The sequence below is a fragment of the Thamnophis elegans genome, chromosome Z (genome assembly GCF_009769535.1).
Source record: "Thamnophis elegans isolate rThaEle1 chromosome Z, rThaEle1.pri, whole genome shotgun sequence".
NCBI lineage: Eukaryota > Metazoa > Chordata > Lepidosauria > Squamata > Colubridae > Thamnophis > Thamnophis elegans.
In genome coordinates, this window is record NC_045558.1 from 1,793,754 (window position 1) to 1,809,567 (window position 15,814).

A 15,814-nucleotide genomic window follows, 5' to 3' on the forward strand; every position below is an offset into this window, starting at 1 on the left:
CTTTAGGGGATCCCGTTACTGAGTCTATACTTTGTGGAGTCCCCATTTCTGGCCCTTCACTTTTTTTGGGGGTCCCCGTTTGGGGGGTCTTCACTTTTGGTGCGCCCACCTTTAGGGCACCCACGTTTAGGAGGAAAGAGAGGGGAGGGGAGGAGAGAGGAGGAAGGGAGGGGACAGGAAGGGAGGGGGCCTTTCTCCCTCCCCTCTCCCTCCTTCCCCCCCCTCCCCTCCCGGCTCCAGCTCTATTTGAATCCCAGCCCCCACCCCTCTCCCCCCGCCCCCTCCGCGGGAGAACCGTTCCGTTGCGTCGGTTGCAGCTGCGGGAGACAGAACGGCGCCCCCTAACGGCCAAACCAGCAGCTCTACGCGTGTGGATTTGGGGGCTGAATTTCGGAGACCACCCAGGTTTGGAAAAGGGGGAGCGGAGCAAAGGCGGCGGGGTTGGGGGAGGGAGGCAGCCTCTGCCACTGGGGTCCCGAAAGGGGCTGGTTTTGACTCCCCGAGGAGTTGGGGACAGGGCATATATGACTCCCCCTCCCCCAAATTCAAAAGGTGAGTATGAGGAGGGGGGTCTTCCGGTCCCGCCAAAGCTTTTCCTCCACCCCAGAGAGACCCCCCCCACTCCCTTCCCCCATTTCCCCGAGCTTGGAAATTTTATGCGGGTGGGCTTCAACTTAAAGCGTGTCGATGTGGCAGTTCGGGGAGCCCACCCCTCTTAAAGCACGTTCAGAATGGGGATTCTGGGAGTGGAGCCCACCCCCTCTTAACCTTAAACCCTTTTCTTTCTTCCCACCCTTAGAGCGTCAGCTTCCAAACAGTCGCCCAAGCCCACCCACCCCCCATTTCCAGAAAAAAAAAACAGCCAGGAGAGGCTCTTCCTCCCTCCCCCCCCCTTTCCCCCCCCCTCACCCAGCCCAGAAGGCACTGCCGGTTCCTGAATGAACCATTGTTTGCCCGCCCCGCCTCTCGGCGGGCACCCCATCCAATCCTGGGCAGGGAGAGATGCTCAAGAGGCAGGCAGGACCAATCGGTGGCGGGAATGTAGCCTGGCGGAGGCTGGGCAGGGCGAGGGGAGGGGTCCTGGGGGGCAGGCCGGGGGGAGGGGGCCGAGCCTCCCCATGGCCTGTTCTGCCCGTTTCTTCCGGTGACCGAGCCAGGCCAGAGGGCTGCTCTTTGGGGCTTCCAGCATCCTTTCTCCACCTTCATTCCATCCTCCATCCTCGGAAAGGGACCGGTCCGTTACCCTGAGCAACCAGCTGGAGAGGTGGAGGGGGAACCAGCCAAGCGAGAGACCACCAAACCCCTCATCCCCAGCCACAGAGACTGGGTTTAGAAGCTCAGGTGAGGTCTCATTGCATCCACCTGGGGGAAAACATCAGGGATTATATGCAGCTGAGAAACCCCGTTGGGGAGAAGGACGGAGCATGTGCAGAGTGCCTTCCTGCTCCCCCCCCACCCTCCCACATCCTGGCATCCAGCCCAGGGATGGGGAGGGGGAAGTGGAAGGGCTTGGCTCGGGAAACTGAGGCAGCTCCAACAGCTCCAACAGGGATGGAACAGCTGTCTGCCTGGAAACCCAAAAGGGCCTCCTGGTTGAGCAGGGGTTGGACTAGAAGATCTCTAAAGCAGTGTTTTTCAACCTTGGCAACTTGAAGATGTCCGGACTTCAACTCCCAGAATTCCCCAGCCAGCGAATGCTGGCTGGGGAATTCTGGGAGTTGAAGTCCGGACATCTTCAAGTTGCCAAGGTTGAAAAAACACTGCTCTAAAGACCCCTTCCAGCTCTGCTATTCTGGACGTTCAAGGCATGTTTTAAGAGGGATAGACTCCAACTCCCAGAATTCCATGCCTGTCTGGGAAATCTGGAAGTTGCAGTCCGTTCTAAGCCTTTTCCTCCTCGGTTTCCCCTGAATTTTGAATGGTCGCTAAATGAATAATTATAAGCAGAGGCTCACAGGCATAATTTTGTGTGTGTGGTTTTGTCTATTTGTGCATTGCCCAGAATTGCTCAATGAGGTGGGGCGGTCCCTCAACGTGACAAACTAATAAATAAATACAGGCAGTCTGGACTTACGACGGTTTTGCTTAGTAGTTATAACCGGCTTGGGGGGAAAAGGGTACTTACTACCATTTTTCACTCTTGCGACTGTTGTGGCATCCTCCACAGTCACTGATTCAAATTCAGACTCTCGGCGACCAAGTCATAGTTATGATGTCGCGGCCTTCCTGGTTGTGTGTGTGTGTGTGTGTGTGGGTGTGTGTGTGTGTGAGAGAGAGAAGAGAGAGAGGAGAGAGGAAGAGATAGAGAGAGAGGAGAGAGAGAATCCCCTTTGAAGGAGAAGCCAGATTTGCATCCCCTCCGTGTTACTCACTAAACAGCTGCAGCGATTCGCTTTAATGACAGTGGTCATAACACGAGACCAAAAATTCATGAAATGAATGCCTCGTGGAACGACCGAAATTGTGGGCTGCGATGGGAGGTCGTAAGGCAAGGCCTACTGGTAAGAGAGGCATTCGGGGATGCAACTGGTGTGACGTGTTCCTTCTGCCAGTTTGTGTGGACCAAAGTTGCGGGTGTCCTCCTTCCGTTCCCCACAGATCTGTCCGGCGTCTTGAGGAGTCCCAGCATCTGCCCTAGAAGACCTTGCAATTCTTCCGACGAGACAGTGAGGATGATGAAGGAGATGGAACAGGACCCAGAGACTGCGATTACCAAGCAGTTGGTGGGTCTCCGAGCTGATTTGACTCTTCAAATGTCTTCTTTTGTTGTTGTTGTTGTTGTTGCTTCACAAAAATTGTTCAGACTATGGTGGAGAGAAAAGAGAAGATTTGCAGCTAAGGTTTGAACTTTGGGGTTCTCTGAGCTGTGGGCTTCCCTGCAGACATTTCCGTGACCCAGCTAGGTAACAGCATCAGTGTTAAAAGGAAGGGAAGGTCGTGGAGAGGAGGGAGGATTGTGGGGTCCCTGGTGCTCTCTGAGCTGGGTGGTGTTCTTGCAAATGTTTGATAACACAACTACTGTAGGTAACATCATCAGTGTTAGAAGTGGCGGGGGGTGAAGCGAGGAGGAGGAGGAGGAGGTGGAAGAAGAAGAAGAGGAGGAGGAGTATGAAGGAAGAGGAGGAGGACTGTGGGGTCCTTGATGTTCTCTCAGCTGGGTGTTTTTTTTCAGGACATTTCATGACCCAACTAGGGAACATCATCAGTGCTAGGAGGGCAGTTTGCAGAGAGAGAGGAGAGAGGGAGGGAGAGGGAGGGACGTCAGTGGGGTCCTCTCTGAGCTTGGTGGCTTCCATGCAGACGTTTCATGACCATAGTAGGGTAACACCCTCAGGCTCTGCCCCTCACCCACTCTCAGAAGGACAGGAAGTTCACTTTCTTCTGCTTTGCTTCCCCAGAAGAGAGCTGGCAGCCGAAATCATTAAGCAGGAGGGAGGAGGAGAAGACGACGGGCTGGAGATACATCTTAACCAGCTGGAAGCTGCCAACCGGCCACGCATTGTGCTAACAACGGACTCCACCCGGTCGAGCAGAAATCGAGCAAGCACCGAGCCCATTCCTTCTGGGTTCCGGGGCTGCCAGTGAGGAGATCCTATTGGTGGACTACCAAGCGAGTCCTATAGTTCGGGGGTACAGACCCAAACTGGCGGAGCTCTGCCCACTGGTGCCTGGAATGCGGCAAAAGCTTCGGCCTGAAATCTGAGCTGGAAATTCACCAATCCAAGCACACCGGGCAGAATTCCTACATCTGTGGCGACTGCGGGCGGAGCTTCATGGAGCACATGGCGCTGTCAGGGCAGGGCGCTTGTGCCGCAGGGCACCCCTTCACCCCTTCCGGGAGCCGGAGGAAGGGGCCATCCCTGCCCGGCGAAGCTGTGGTTCAACGCAAAGAGCGTAAGGAACTGTCTCTGCAGGAGAAAGTCCGTGTTCTGGAGATGCTCGAAGGGCCCAAGGTCTCGCAGAGTGAACTGGCCAAGCGATTCGGGGTATCCCAGCCCCAAATTTGCCGTATCATCAAGAACAAAGAACGCATCCTGACCGAATGGGGGAAAAACGCCAACCCGTGTCGGAAACGGAAGCTTGAAGACAAAAGTCCCGCCGTTGGCGACCGAGCGTTCTTGCAGTGGTTTGAACGAAGTTGTGGACACCAATTCTCCACTGAGGGAAACTTTGGCAAGAGAAAGTCACCTTCGCAGGAGGGGAACCAGGTTTGGAGACCCCCCTCCAGTGGCCGAACAGCTCCCTGGCCAAGCCAAAAATTGTCCCCGGAGGCCCCTCCCGGAGAAATGGAGCCGGGAACTTCTGGAAGAAGAGGACGATGAAGACGAGAGTCGCTGGGAAAGTACCACACTGCCCTGTATCCTCAGCCACTACGACCTTCCCAATGTCTACGCTTGCGGAGAGACGGGGGTGCTCTTTAGAGCGACCCCCGAAGATCTGGCGGCCGGAGAGGCAGTGAAGCCCACGACCAGCTGACCGTCTTGCTCTGCGCCAACATGGATGGCTCGGATAAAAAGGATGTGTTGATCGTGGGCAAGGCTGCACGGCCGTTTGGTGGGCTTCGGGGATTGTCTTCTGCAACCTACAAGACGAACAGTAGGGCCTGGATGACCCCCGCCATCTTTTCCGAGTGGCTTCAGAAGTTCAACGAGGAGATGAAGCAGCAGGAGAGGCGGGTGGCGCTCTTCGTCACACAGTGCAGCGTCCATCCCTACGCCGAGCTCTCCAACGTCCAGATGGTCTTCATGCCTCCTCACCTCACCTGGCTGCCTCCTCTGGAGCAAGGGGTCGTCCAGAATTTTAAGTGCCACTACCGAGAAGAATGTTGACCCATCTCATGGTCAAGGACAACGGCAAAGTCTCCAGCTCCACCAGCAAAGTGTCCAGGTTCCTCACCCTTCTGGATGCCTTCCACCTGTTGGTACAAGCCTGGTCGGAGGTGTGTCCTCAAACTATAGCGAATTCTTTCAAAGCGGCTGGCTTTAGCGCAAATCCCCGCCTGCTGACCCCTCCGTTGGAAGTGGTCCAAGCCTTGGGCTGCAAGGATCAAGACCAGTTTGAACAGTTTGCTGATGGACGAAGGGCTGGAGTGTTTTGGAGACCAGGAGAGTGCGGAAGCAGCAAAGGAGGCCCCTCAACCCCAAGAGCCCGTCTTGGCGAGAGCAGAAGGCGAAGAGGAGAAGGAGGAATCGGCCCTCTTCGCCTGTCCCTCCAAGACCGACGTCGTGGACAGCTTGGCGAAGCTGCGGCGCTACTTGGAGTGCCACTCGGTGTCGCCCAACACCTTCCAGACGTTCTATACCAGCTGGAGGACCTGATCCATGTCCTGGCTCTGTCCGACATGCAGTTAGTCAGGGGCAAACCCTGCCAAGACTGACTCCCAAAGTAGACCTCGAACCCACGGAGCACTCTGGATCCTGAAACGGGTGTCCAGGAATCCCCCAAGGCGTGTGCTTTTGGGGGTTTCTGGACATCCTGTAGAGTCTCCACCACGTAGTTTTTGGCATGTAGTATGAAGTGAGATCCTGCCGTTTTCCTCCTGAGAGTTAACACCCTGCAGAGAACAACTGCAGAGTAGCAGGTTTCTAGCAAGAAACGAGGGGGAGAACAATGATTTCTGGACTTAACTGCCCACCCACCTTCTTGCAGAGAATCTAAGGAGGTGGCGGTGGACAGCTGGGGCCTTCCTTTCGACCCATCCTGGCTTCTGTTTACCCACCAAGGTGATTTTGTTCTGTGTATCCAATTGTGGTTTCTAGACCACGGCCCCTGGCCAATAGTGGTTAACAGCAGATTTGAGAATGTAGAAATGTGTGGATAGCTGAAAGGCCTGGGGATTCCCGGGAAGGGGCACACCCACACATACATATGCGAGTCACTCCCCTGCGACAAATGCGAAGGGCGACCTCTGCACCCCTCGTACAAGGGGCTCAAGGCCTCTTCCTGACTTGTACGGGCACCGTACATCAAAGATGTGACATCGGTCCTTCAGCCTATACAGGCGACGTACCCCTGAAGAGAAGGGGTGCCATGATCGACGATGTTGGGGGGACTTAAGGCTTACCAGTTGGGGAAAAGGGATGTTAGGGGTCAGAGGGCCTGAACGGAAGGTCTTCTTCTAACGTCCTGAAGGACACAGTGACCAGACTTAGGACGACACCGCACAGCAAATCGGCGTGACGGAGGTCGCTTAGTGCCAGGATGCAGCACCTGAAGCCGTCGCTCTTCTCTGGGGAGCGTCTGCGGAACCTCAGCCTTGGGGTAGTGTTCCGTCTGAAGCCCTCCTTGTCCAGCACCACCCCGTGGAAGAGCTCTCCTTGGAGAAGACCGCTGGATGAAGCCCAGAAGCTACATTAGGGCAACAGCGGCGCTGAGAGGGAAAAGCTTTGGAATTTCCCAGAACTCCCCTGCTTTTGGAGAATAAGAGGCAGGGGTGTAGAGGCTTGGAGCCCCTGGGCCCTCTCGGCCTGGGCGCCTGGAGGACTCTGACTTTACAGATGGAAATGGTTCTTCTGACTGGATGCCAATAAAGTGTTCAAAGACTGATTTCTGTAGTGGATGTGGACGTGTATGTATGTCGGTGTGTTGCTTTTGCACAGATAGACACAAGGGCAGCCCCATTCTGCATCACAGTGATAATTGCACGACTTCATTGGCACACTCAGGTTTGCGTCGTTCTCTTCACAGCCACAACACAAATTTTTATTTGTCTGCCTCTCTATCCATCCATTATCTCAACTAATCTACTATTGACCCATCCATCCTTCTTCCTTTGTGTTTCTATCTTTCTTATTTCTATCATGTCCATCCATCCAATTCATCCCTCCTTCCATCTTTGTCTGTCTTCTGTCTGTCTAGCTATACCTACATACTTACCGATATTTATCATGTGTGTCTCTATCCATCTCCCTACTAAATTGCAGTTGATCCATCCATTCAATTTATCCCTCCTTCCATCCCTCCTTTGACTGTCTTGTCTTATTTCTCTCTCAGTCTCCCTCTCTTCTATCTCATCTCTCTATTCATCCATCATTATCTACCTGTTGATCCATCCATCCATTCCCCCAATTCATCCCTCCTTCCATCTCCCCTTTGTGTGCTCCTATCACTTATCTCTCTCTCATACTGCCTATCTACCTCCTTCTCTATCCTATCATCTATCTCTTCTATATAAACTATATATCATCTATTTATCTAACCATCGAACTATCCACCATGTACATTATATGTATCTATTATGTACCTATTATCTATTCATTCCATAATCTATCCATCCCTCCTTCCATCTGTTCCTCCATCAATTTCTCTTTTACCTATCCATCCGTCCATCCAATTATCCCTCCATCTATCCATCCAATCATCACCTATCTACATCCATTCATCATCTGTGCATTTATGCACAACTGTCTGATTCCCTTAACAAATGTGGTGATTCACTTAACAACGGTGGCAAGGAAGACAAACCTTTTTGCAACCGTCTCGCTGAGCGGCAAAAATCTGCAGCTCAATTGTGGTTGTTACGTCAAGGACTAACTGCATTATAATGTTCAATGGGTGACAAGCTGTTTTTTTTTTCTTTTTTAAACTGAAGGCAAATCGGCAAAAAATTAGAACAGAAGTTAACAAAAATTTATTGTCTCCGAATTCCAAACTTTTTTTCTTTTTAATATCAAGCAGACTTTTGTAATTTGCTTTATGTGTGTTATAACGGTGTTTGCAACCCCCAACTCAACAACATTCTAGAGTCTAGACAACGTTTCTCAACCTTGGAAACTTTGAAGGCAAGATGGACTTCAATTTCCAGAATTCCCCAGCCAGCACGGCTGTGTAGAGAATTCTGGGAGTTGAAGTCCACCCATCTTAAAAGTTACCAAGGTTGAGAAACATTGTTTGAGAGCACTTACAAAACTCCGACTATTATTCATATATGCAGATTTATTTTAAACAAACAATATTCATTAGATTGTGGCCAAAACAAATAAATCTTTTTTTACACCAAAAGCAGCTGATAGAACATTATGAGACCCTGAAAAATAGATTCCCGTTGCAAATTCTGTGCTTATTCACACCTGGCACCAAGGACACAATGGGGAACCCGAAGAGGTGGAAGGAACTCAAAGGTCATCTAGTGACCCCTGTCCTGGGGCAGGACTCCATCGCCATTTCTCTACCAATGCATCAGTGGTTCATCATTTAATGACCCGTAATCCCTTGTGGGGTGGAGTTGGGGCAACTGAATGAAGATGCATATTTACTGTCGGATGCCCTTCCTGTCGCCAATGCTGGGTTTTGCTGCAGATATATTCTCATTCTGCCCAGAGAATTATCAGGATCAAACTCACAACTCCTGATTGTGAGGCGAGAACTCCACCTCTAGGCCACCCACTACTCTAACCTGATGCACCAGTGAAGCTTTGATATCTGAGTTAAAATCACGGTTTCTCCACTGTTGCCCCTTAAAGATGCGTGGACTTTGACTCCTAGAATTCCCCATACAGTATGGAATCCTGGGAGTCAGAGTCCATGCAGCTTCGGAGTCAAGAAGTGTTTCCTGAAAGGGACAAATCGAGGAGAGAGATGGACTGTCTAGCATTCCCAGTCTCGATGGCCTTTCATGGTCAGGATTCACCTCCTCAATGGCGATGGGACCCCAGAGCCAGAGCAGTGATGGGCTCAGGCATCTCCTGGTGGCAAACAGGCTGATGGGCCATCCCCTCTGCCCCCCCCCCCACTCCAGCCAGTTCACAATGTGGGAAGGTTTGGGGAACTCGGTCTTAAAACGAAGTTCTTCGCCACGTCCTCTGGCCATGGAAAGGTGGAAGAGCAAGAAAGGCACTTGTGCCGTCCACCTTCAAATTGTGCCAACGTTCCTGCCAGTTAGACCCTTCCGCCAGCCCCCTTCTGCAAGCTGCTGTCCGTCCAGCGCATATCAGAGGTGGTGGCCCCAAAAGGTCCCGTCTGTGCTTTCGAACTCTTGTCTCATCCCATGCAGAGGCCCCATCAATGGCTCTTCCAATGCAAGGTGAGATATTTGGCCTGCATAAATGTCCTGCCACAGTCAGTGCACACAAAGGGTCTCCCTGGGACAAGAGTCGGGGGGGATTCTGGTTTGCTCCTGCCGCTTTGTCAACAAGCCCAGAGTCCACTGGGGTCATTTTGGGCTGGGTGGGAAGCGTTGGACTTGGGCTGCCGTACCCGAGACCCTTCCTGTCCTCGTGGGTCCAGAGGTGAGCCTGCATGATGTTTTCATCTCGGAAGTTCTTCTCACATTCAGGGCACTGATACGGCTTCTCCTGCATCTCACGCATCTTCCCGGGGGCTAGTGTTTCACTGTTGGTCTCCGTGAACAGATGCTGGTGGCTCTTGAGGTGCTGCAGGTGTTCTCGCACAGCAGGCAACGGAAGGGGCTTTCGCCCGTGTGTATCCGGTGGTGGATGGTCAGCGTGGTCTGGTCACCCCAGTGTGCAGCCGCAGGTGATTGATCAGTGGCTGCTTCTGGGCGTACCGCTTGCCACAGGCGGTGCACCGAAGGCCTTCTCCCCCGTGTGCACCCGCCTGTGAGTCCTGACGTGTTGCCTTTGTCTGAAACACTTCCCACACTGCGTGCAGGAGAAGGGCCATTCCCCATCATGGACCTTCAGGTGGGACAACAGGGTCTGTTTGAGCCGGAAGCCGTGCCTGCAAACCGAACAGGGGAACAGCCGCTGCGTCAAGTGCGTCGCTCAATGCTTGCGCAGGTCCTGCTGCCGATTAAAGCTCTTCCCACACTGCGCACAGCCGTACGGCTTCTTCGGACCCAAAGTCATCCCATGTGGTGCAGCAACTGCAGCTTGGCAGTGAGAAATTCCATGGCTTTAGGGAGGAAACCCAGGCCGGGAGGGTCCTTCCTGCGTAGATGGGTTTTGAGGTGACGCCTAAGGTCGCTCTGGGTGGGAAAGGCCTTGGGGCAGAGGTGGCACTCGAAGGGCACTCCCCAGTATGCATCCGGATGTGGATGGTCATGGCCACATTTGTGAGGAAGGTCTTATCACACTCGGGGCACTTCGGTGAGTTTGTCTTGGGCGTCATCCATGGGAGACACCCAGTGTTAGATTTGGACGCTGTGGATCTAGTCTGTCCCTCTGGCGTCTCCGCTCGCAGCTGTGGGGTCTTTCCCCTCCTCTTGCCCTGGGGCAAGCACTGCCGGATCAGCCTCTCCTCCCCCTCCTTATCTTCGGCCATCGGGATCCCATCTCCTGCTGGGAGGAAAAAGACAAACCCGCCATCAAGTCATCCCTGCGATCCCCAGCATCCACCGTTTGGGATGAGAACCCAATTCTAGGAAAGCTGGTGTACTCCTAACCTTCGTATCCTGTAGCCCCAAAAAGAAGAAAAAGGAGAGGGAGGTGGACAAGCAATTGAATCCGGGATCAGGAGGCTCCTCCAATAACCAAAGATCCCACCTGCTAAGTGACCACTCCTGATCAATTTTAGACGCACGTGCATTTGGGGGGAGGAGCCTGGGTCTCAGTGGCTGCGGGTCCCTACGGCTGTGGATTAGCCTAAATCCCTGGTCAAATTATGGCAAACCTATGACACATGTATGGAAGGTGCCACGCTGTGACATTTTGAGTGCCACGCTAGAGTTCACTGAGGCCTACAACACCTACAGGTCACCCTTGACTTACAACAGTTCTTTTAATGGCTGTTCAAAGGTCAGTGACACTAGGAAAAGTGCCTGACGGCCAGTTTTCACATTTATGACCCTTGCAGCCCATTGCCACGTGTTCTAAATTGAGACATTTGCAAGTGAATCATAGTTATCAGCGTTGCTTTGTCTTGGGGGGGTCACGGGATCCTCCTTTTGCGACCTTTTGACTAGCAAAGTCAATGGGGAAGCCAGATTCAATTAACGACTTGTCACTAATTTAAAAACTGCAGCGATTGTCCTAACAACTGTGGCAAGATAGGTCGTAAAATGGGACAACCAAATTCACGTCACAAATGTCTTGCTTAGCAACAGAAACGTTGGGCTCAATTGTGGTCTTAAGTCAAGGACTATCTCCGTATATCAATGGTGTTCTCCCATTTCTTTATCTACAGCTGATCCTCACCCTATCGCCCCAATTTGAAACAGAATTTCCGTTGATAAGCAAGGAGGTCTGAATGATTAACAGCGAAAGGGAATTCATTTAACAATGGGGAAAAGAGGTCGTAAAGTGGAACAAAACTCACTTCAAAATTAATTGAAATGTGTAACAACAGAAATTTGGGCTCTATTGCGATAGTATGTCGACAACGACCCGGAACAGAAATTTTAGACCCTGGGGTGAGGAGGGAGTAATCCTTATCCAGCGACGCACCATTGTAAGTGTCCACCATCACGGCTTGGTAAAGGTCCCGCTGCCAGTCGGCCAGGTGTGCTCACTCAGCTGCCGTAAAGTACACAACCACATCCTCAAAGGTCACCTACGAAAGAACACGAGGCCGCAGGGCCTTAGAATGAGATTTGTGTATTGCACAAAGAGGGACCGCACCCCAGATTTCTCCCCCCCCCCCCGTGACGTACCCGTGGTTCGCTCATGAGGCCAATGTTGAGAAAAGACACGGACACGATCTTTCTCGGGATGAGGCGACCCAGATTGGGGTCTGGGAGCCCCTTTTATTGAGATAGGACAAAGGCAGGAGGAGCAATCAGCATGTGATTTAAGACAGCCTGTCAAACTACAATTGCTAATCTACTGCTCAGGGAAGTTCTGTCTATATATGGTCAAATCCTGGTCAGGATGTTTATCTTTTGGGACTTGTTTTTTCCTGTGTGGTTCAGCGTGGCTGTGCATGCCCTGTTATGCACTGGGCCATGAGTGACCGCCACACTACACAAGGAGTTATATGACAACATCCCCCCCTCGGCTGTCCAGAACACTAACATCCTAGGATGGCACAACCGAGTGGCCGGATTGCTGTTGTGATTGAACAACCCACAATTCCAAATTGCCAGCATCTGCGGCACAGAATGTATTTTTTCCAGATAAGGAAAGGATCCAATGCCGTCTCTTCAAACCTTGTTGACTTTCTTCCAAATTTGGGGGAATGGATTGTTATGATTATTACAGGTAGTGCTTGACTTACAGTAGTTTCATTTAGCGACCTTTCAAAGTTACAATGGTGCGGAGGGAGGGGAACCAACATTCTGACCGTTTTTCACACTTAAGAAAGTTTTTAAGTTTGGTTTACTTTATCGCCATTGCACCTTGTACAACGAAATTAAATGCAATCTTCAGTGTTCGATGACAGTTCAGGTTGTGGTTGTTAACAAATGCTGTGCACATTAAGGACCACATCGGGGGGGGGGGGGAGAGGGCTGGTTTCCTCATTGACTTGACTTATGGGAAGCTGGCAGTGAAGATCGCAAGTGGTGATGATGTGACTGTGGGAAGCTGTGAGCCTTGTAACGGTGTGCCGGTTGCCAAGTGCCCCATTCATGATCCTGTGACTGTGGGGACACTGCGACAGACACAACTTCCTAAGTCTTCTGTGGAGCATGCTATAACTTCGAATGGTTGCTGAACAAGAAGTCAATAAGTGAGGACGACCTGTATAGTCAAAAGCCTTTCCTAACGATGTCTCAAGGAAGCTGCTTCTGCTTTGCCACCCAAGAGTTAACACGATAAACTTTGTCGATCTGCCAATCGAGGTTAGTCCCTGGTCTAGAATGTGTGGGGGACAGGGCAACCTTATTTCTTCTGCAAGGATGATGTTCCACGTATTCTTCAATTCCTCTCAGCTTAAGCGCCTGCACGACATCCTCTCTTTCTCTTCCTGTCTCTCTGTTTTCTCTTCCGCCTCCTCCTCCTCCTCCTCCTCCTCCCAGCAGGGAGAGTAATCCATGGTTCCCACAGCGGCCTAGCTCCTCCTCCAGTAGTTCATGAGAACGAATTGAATTGTCTCTCATAGTCTTTCCACATTTCAATCCAATTTGTAACAAGGCTTGTCGACTCCAGGGGCCTCTTGCCCCACATCTTACAAAGAGTTGTAACATCTCCATGTGATGAAATTCAGACGCTTGTCAACGAACTTATGACGGTCGCAGTGTCCCGGGGTTACATGATGCCATTTTGCGAATTTCTGGCCAGCAAAGTCAATGGGGAAGCCACTTCACGTGTTGCTAAACCCTGGGGTGATTCAAATGGGCGGCCTATAAATCTAATAATTGAATTGAAATGACAACGGTGGTAAAAAGGGTCATAAGTCAAGGACTATTTGTATAGATCAGTGTTTCTCGGCCTTGGCAATTTTACGATGTCTGGACTTCAACTCCCAGAATTCCACAGTCAAAAAGGCCGGTTGGGCAATTCTGGGAATTGAAGTCCAGATATCTTTTATGTTGCCAAGGTTACGAAAGGTGTCCCATCCAATGAAATTCTTCCATTTCTCCATCTCAGGTAGTCCTCGAGTTAAACCACAATTGAAAGCAAAATTCCCACTGCTAAGTATGGTGGCTGCTAAGTGAGTCAGGCCTGATTTGTCCCCTTTTTTCCTTTGGTTGTTAAACAAATCACAACGGTTGTTAAGTGAATCATATGATCATTAAACAAATCTGCCTTCCCACATTCATTGTGTCTGTCGGAAGCCGGCTTGTGAGGTCGTAAATGACGATCACGGGATGCTGCAAATGGTAATACGGCGGGTCCCCGAGTTACGATCACAATTGAGCCCTTAATTTACCTTGCTAAAGGTGATGCATTTTATGATATGACTTACTTTTATTTACACTGTTGTTAAATGAATAATTGCATTTGTTAAGTGAGTCAGATGGTCGCTAAATTAACCCAGCTTCCCCGTTGACGTTGGACAGAAGATTGCAATAGAGGTTCATGTGACCACTGGGCACCTCGACCGTCATAAGTATGAATCAGTCGACATACTTCTGAATTTGGATCAAGTGACGATGAGATGTGGAATGGCCTAAGTGTGGGAAACAGCCAAAATTCCCTTTGTCCAATTATAACTTTGGTCATTAAATGAACTGCCATAAGTACTAATCAGTTGACAACTGTCTGAATTTTGATCACCTGTGAGAGTGTGAAAAACGGTTCCCTTATTTTCAGTGCTGTCGGAACTTTGGACGGTCGCTAAATAAACTGTCCTAAGTCGAGGACTAAACAATTTTTCACACTTACGACCACCGCGGTCATGTGATTTAAGTCCAGACGATTGACAACCGAGTCATCTTCATGACGGTCGTAGTGTCCCGGGTCATGTGATCCCCTTTTTTAACGACATTCCGAGGTGTCAACGGGGAAGCCGGATTCACTTAACGACCAGGTGGACTGACGTAAACAACTGCAGCCATTCAGTTCCCAAATGGGAGACGGAGAAAGCTGTGAAATGGGTGATGCTCCCTTAACAAAGGTCTCGTTTAACGACGGAATGTTGGGGCGCCATTGCGGTCAGACGACAAGGACAATAGTAAATTGAAGTCCAATGGAAGCTAATCCACGCCTTCCAGGTAGCCAGTGCAAATCCCTTCTGCCCTTCCCCCAAACAAAAGATTTGGGGAGGGGGCCTGCCTGCCCCAGCCCCCTCCACCATCACCTCTCTTGCATGCATCCTCACAGCAGGCTTTCCCCATTGTCAGAGACCCCCTTTCCATTTCTCGGGAGAGAGTGGCGAGTTCGAATCCCTCCCACTTGAAAAGAGGAGGGGCCGTTTCTCCCTCTAAACTGGAAGAACCGTTGAAATGAAAACAGCAGTGAATTGAAGTCCCCCTCCTCCCCCAAAAAATCTGGTGGTATCCAGAGGGTCAGCTTTTCAATAGGGTCTCCCCTCCCCTAAATTGGACCCCCCTCCCAAGTCCTCTGCTTCCCCCTCCAACCCTTCCTTTCCAAGTCTAGTCCACAAAGTATTAGGAGGAGGGTCTGCAGTGTGGAAGCTCCCAAAAGTCTCAAAGGTGAGACCCCCAAAAACCCCTCCTCTTCCCTTGAAAGGGAGCCCCCCCCACCTCCCCTCCCCCAAAGGATCCTTCACTCGAGGTTTGCTGGTCCGAAGCTGGGGTGGGAGGGGGCGGCTTTTACAGTCAGCTCCGGGAATGGAGGCGGTGGGTCCCTCTGCATATGCTCAGAGGCAACCTTGCCAGGAATTCCTACTGAGATGAAAGCCCCTGGAGGAGGAGGAGGAGAGGAGGAGGAGGGAGGAGAAGGAAGAAGAAAAGAGGAGGAGGAATAAAAAGAAGAAGGGAAAGAAAAAGAGGAGGAGGAGGAGGAGGAGGAGGAAGAAGAAGAAGAAGAAAAAGAGGAGGAGGAATAAAAAGAAGAAGAGAAAGAAAAGAGGAGGAGGAGGAGGAGGAGGAGGAGGAGGGGAGGAGGAGGAGGAGGAGGAGGAGGAGAGGAAAAGGCAATGCCCCTCGGAGCATGCGCTCTTGCCCGGTTCCCCGGGTTTTGCTCCCAGACTGACACCACCCTCCTTTTCATTGAAGCAGAGCATCCTGGGAAATGTAGTTTGAAGAGAGTGGGCTTCTGCCACGCAGACTCCAGGGAGTTGTAGTCCTCCCCTCTTAAAGCATGCAGGCTGGATGGGGGATTCTGGGGTGGAAGTCCTCCCTCTTATTATTTATTTTATTGATTTATTAATTAGATATATACCGCTTCATGGGGCTTTCAGCCCTCTCTAAGCGGTTTACAGAGAGTCAGCATATTGCCCCAACAACAATCCGGGTTCTCATTTTACCCACCTCGGAAGGATGGAAGGCTGAGTCAACCCTGACCCTGGTGAGATTTGAACCGCCGAACTGCAGAACTGCAGTCAGCTGAAGTGGCCTGCAGTACTGCACTAT

At 51.3% G+C, this 15,814-nt stretch overlaps 1 protein-coding gene across 1 annotated transcript; it reads left to right on the forward strand.

The window, feature by feature from the left end:
• Positions 1-2,672: 2,672 nt before the first annotated feature.
• On the forward strand, positions 2,673-6,546 carry LOC116520570 (tigger transposable element-derived protein 3-like). The gene is given in 6 exon segments (XM_032234820.1): positions 2,673-2,723; positions 3,624-4,208; positions 4,240-4,446; positions 4,449-4,812; positions 4,815-5,067; positions 5,069-6,546. Coding segments are annotated over 6 exon segments (1,710 nt in total). The 3' UTR covers positions 5,319-6,546.
• The last annotated feature ends 9,268 nt before the right edge of the window (positions 6,547-15,814 follow it).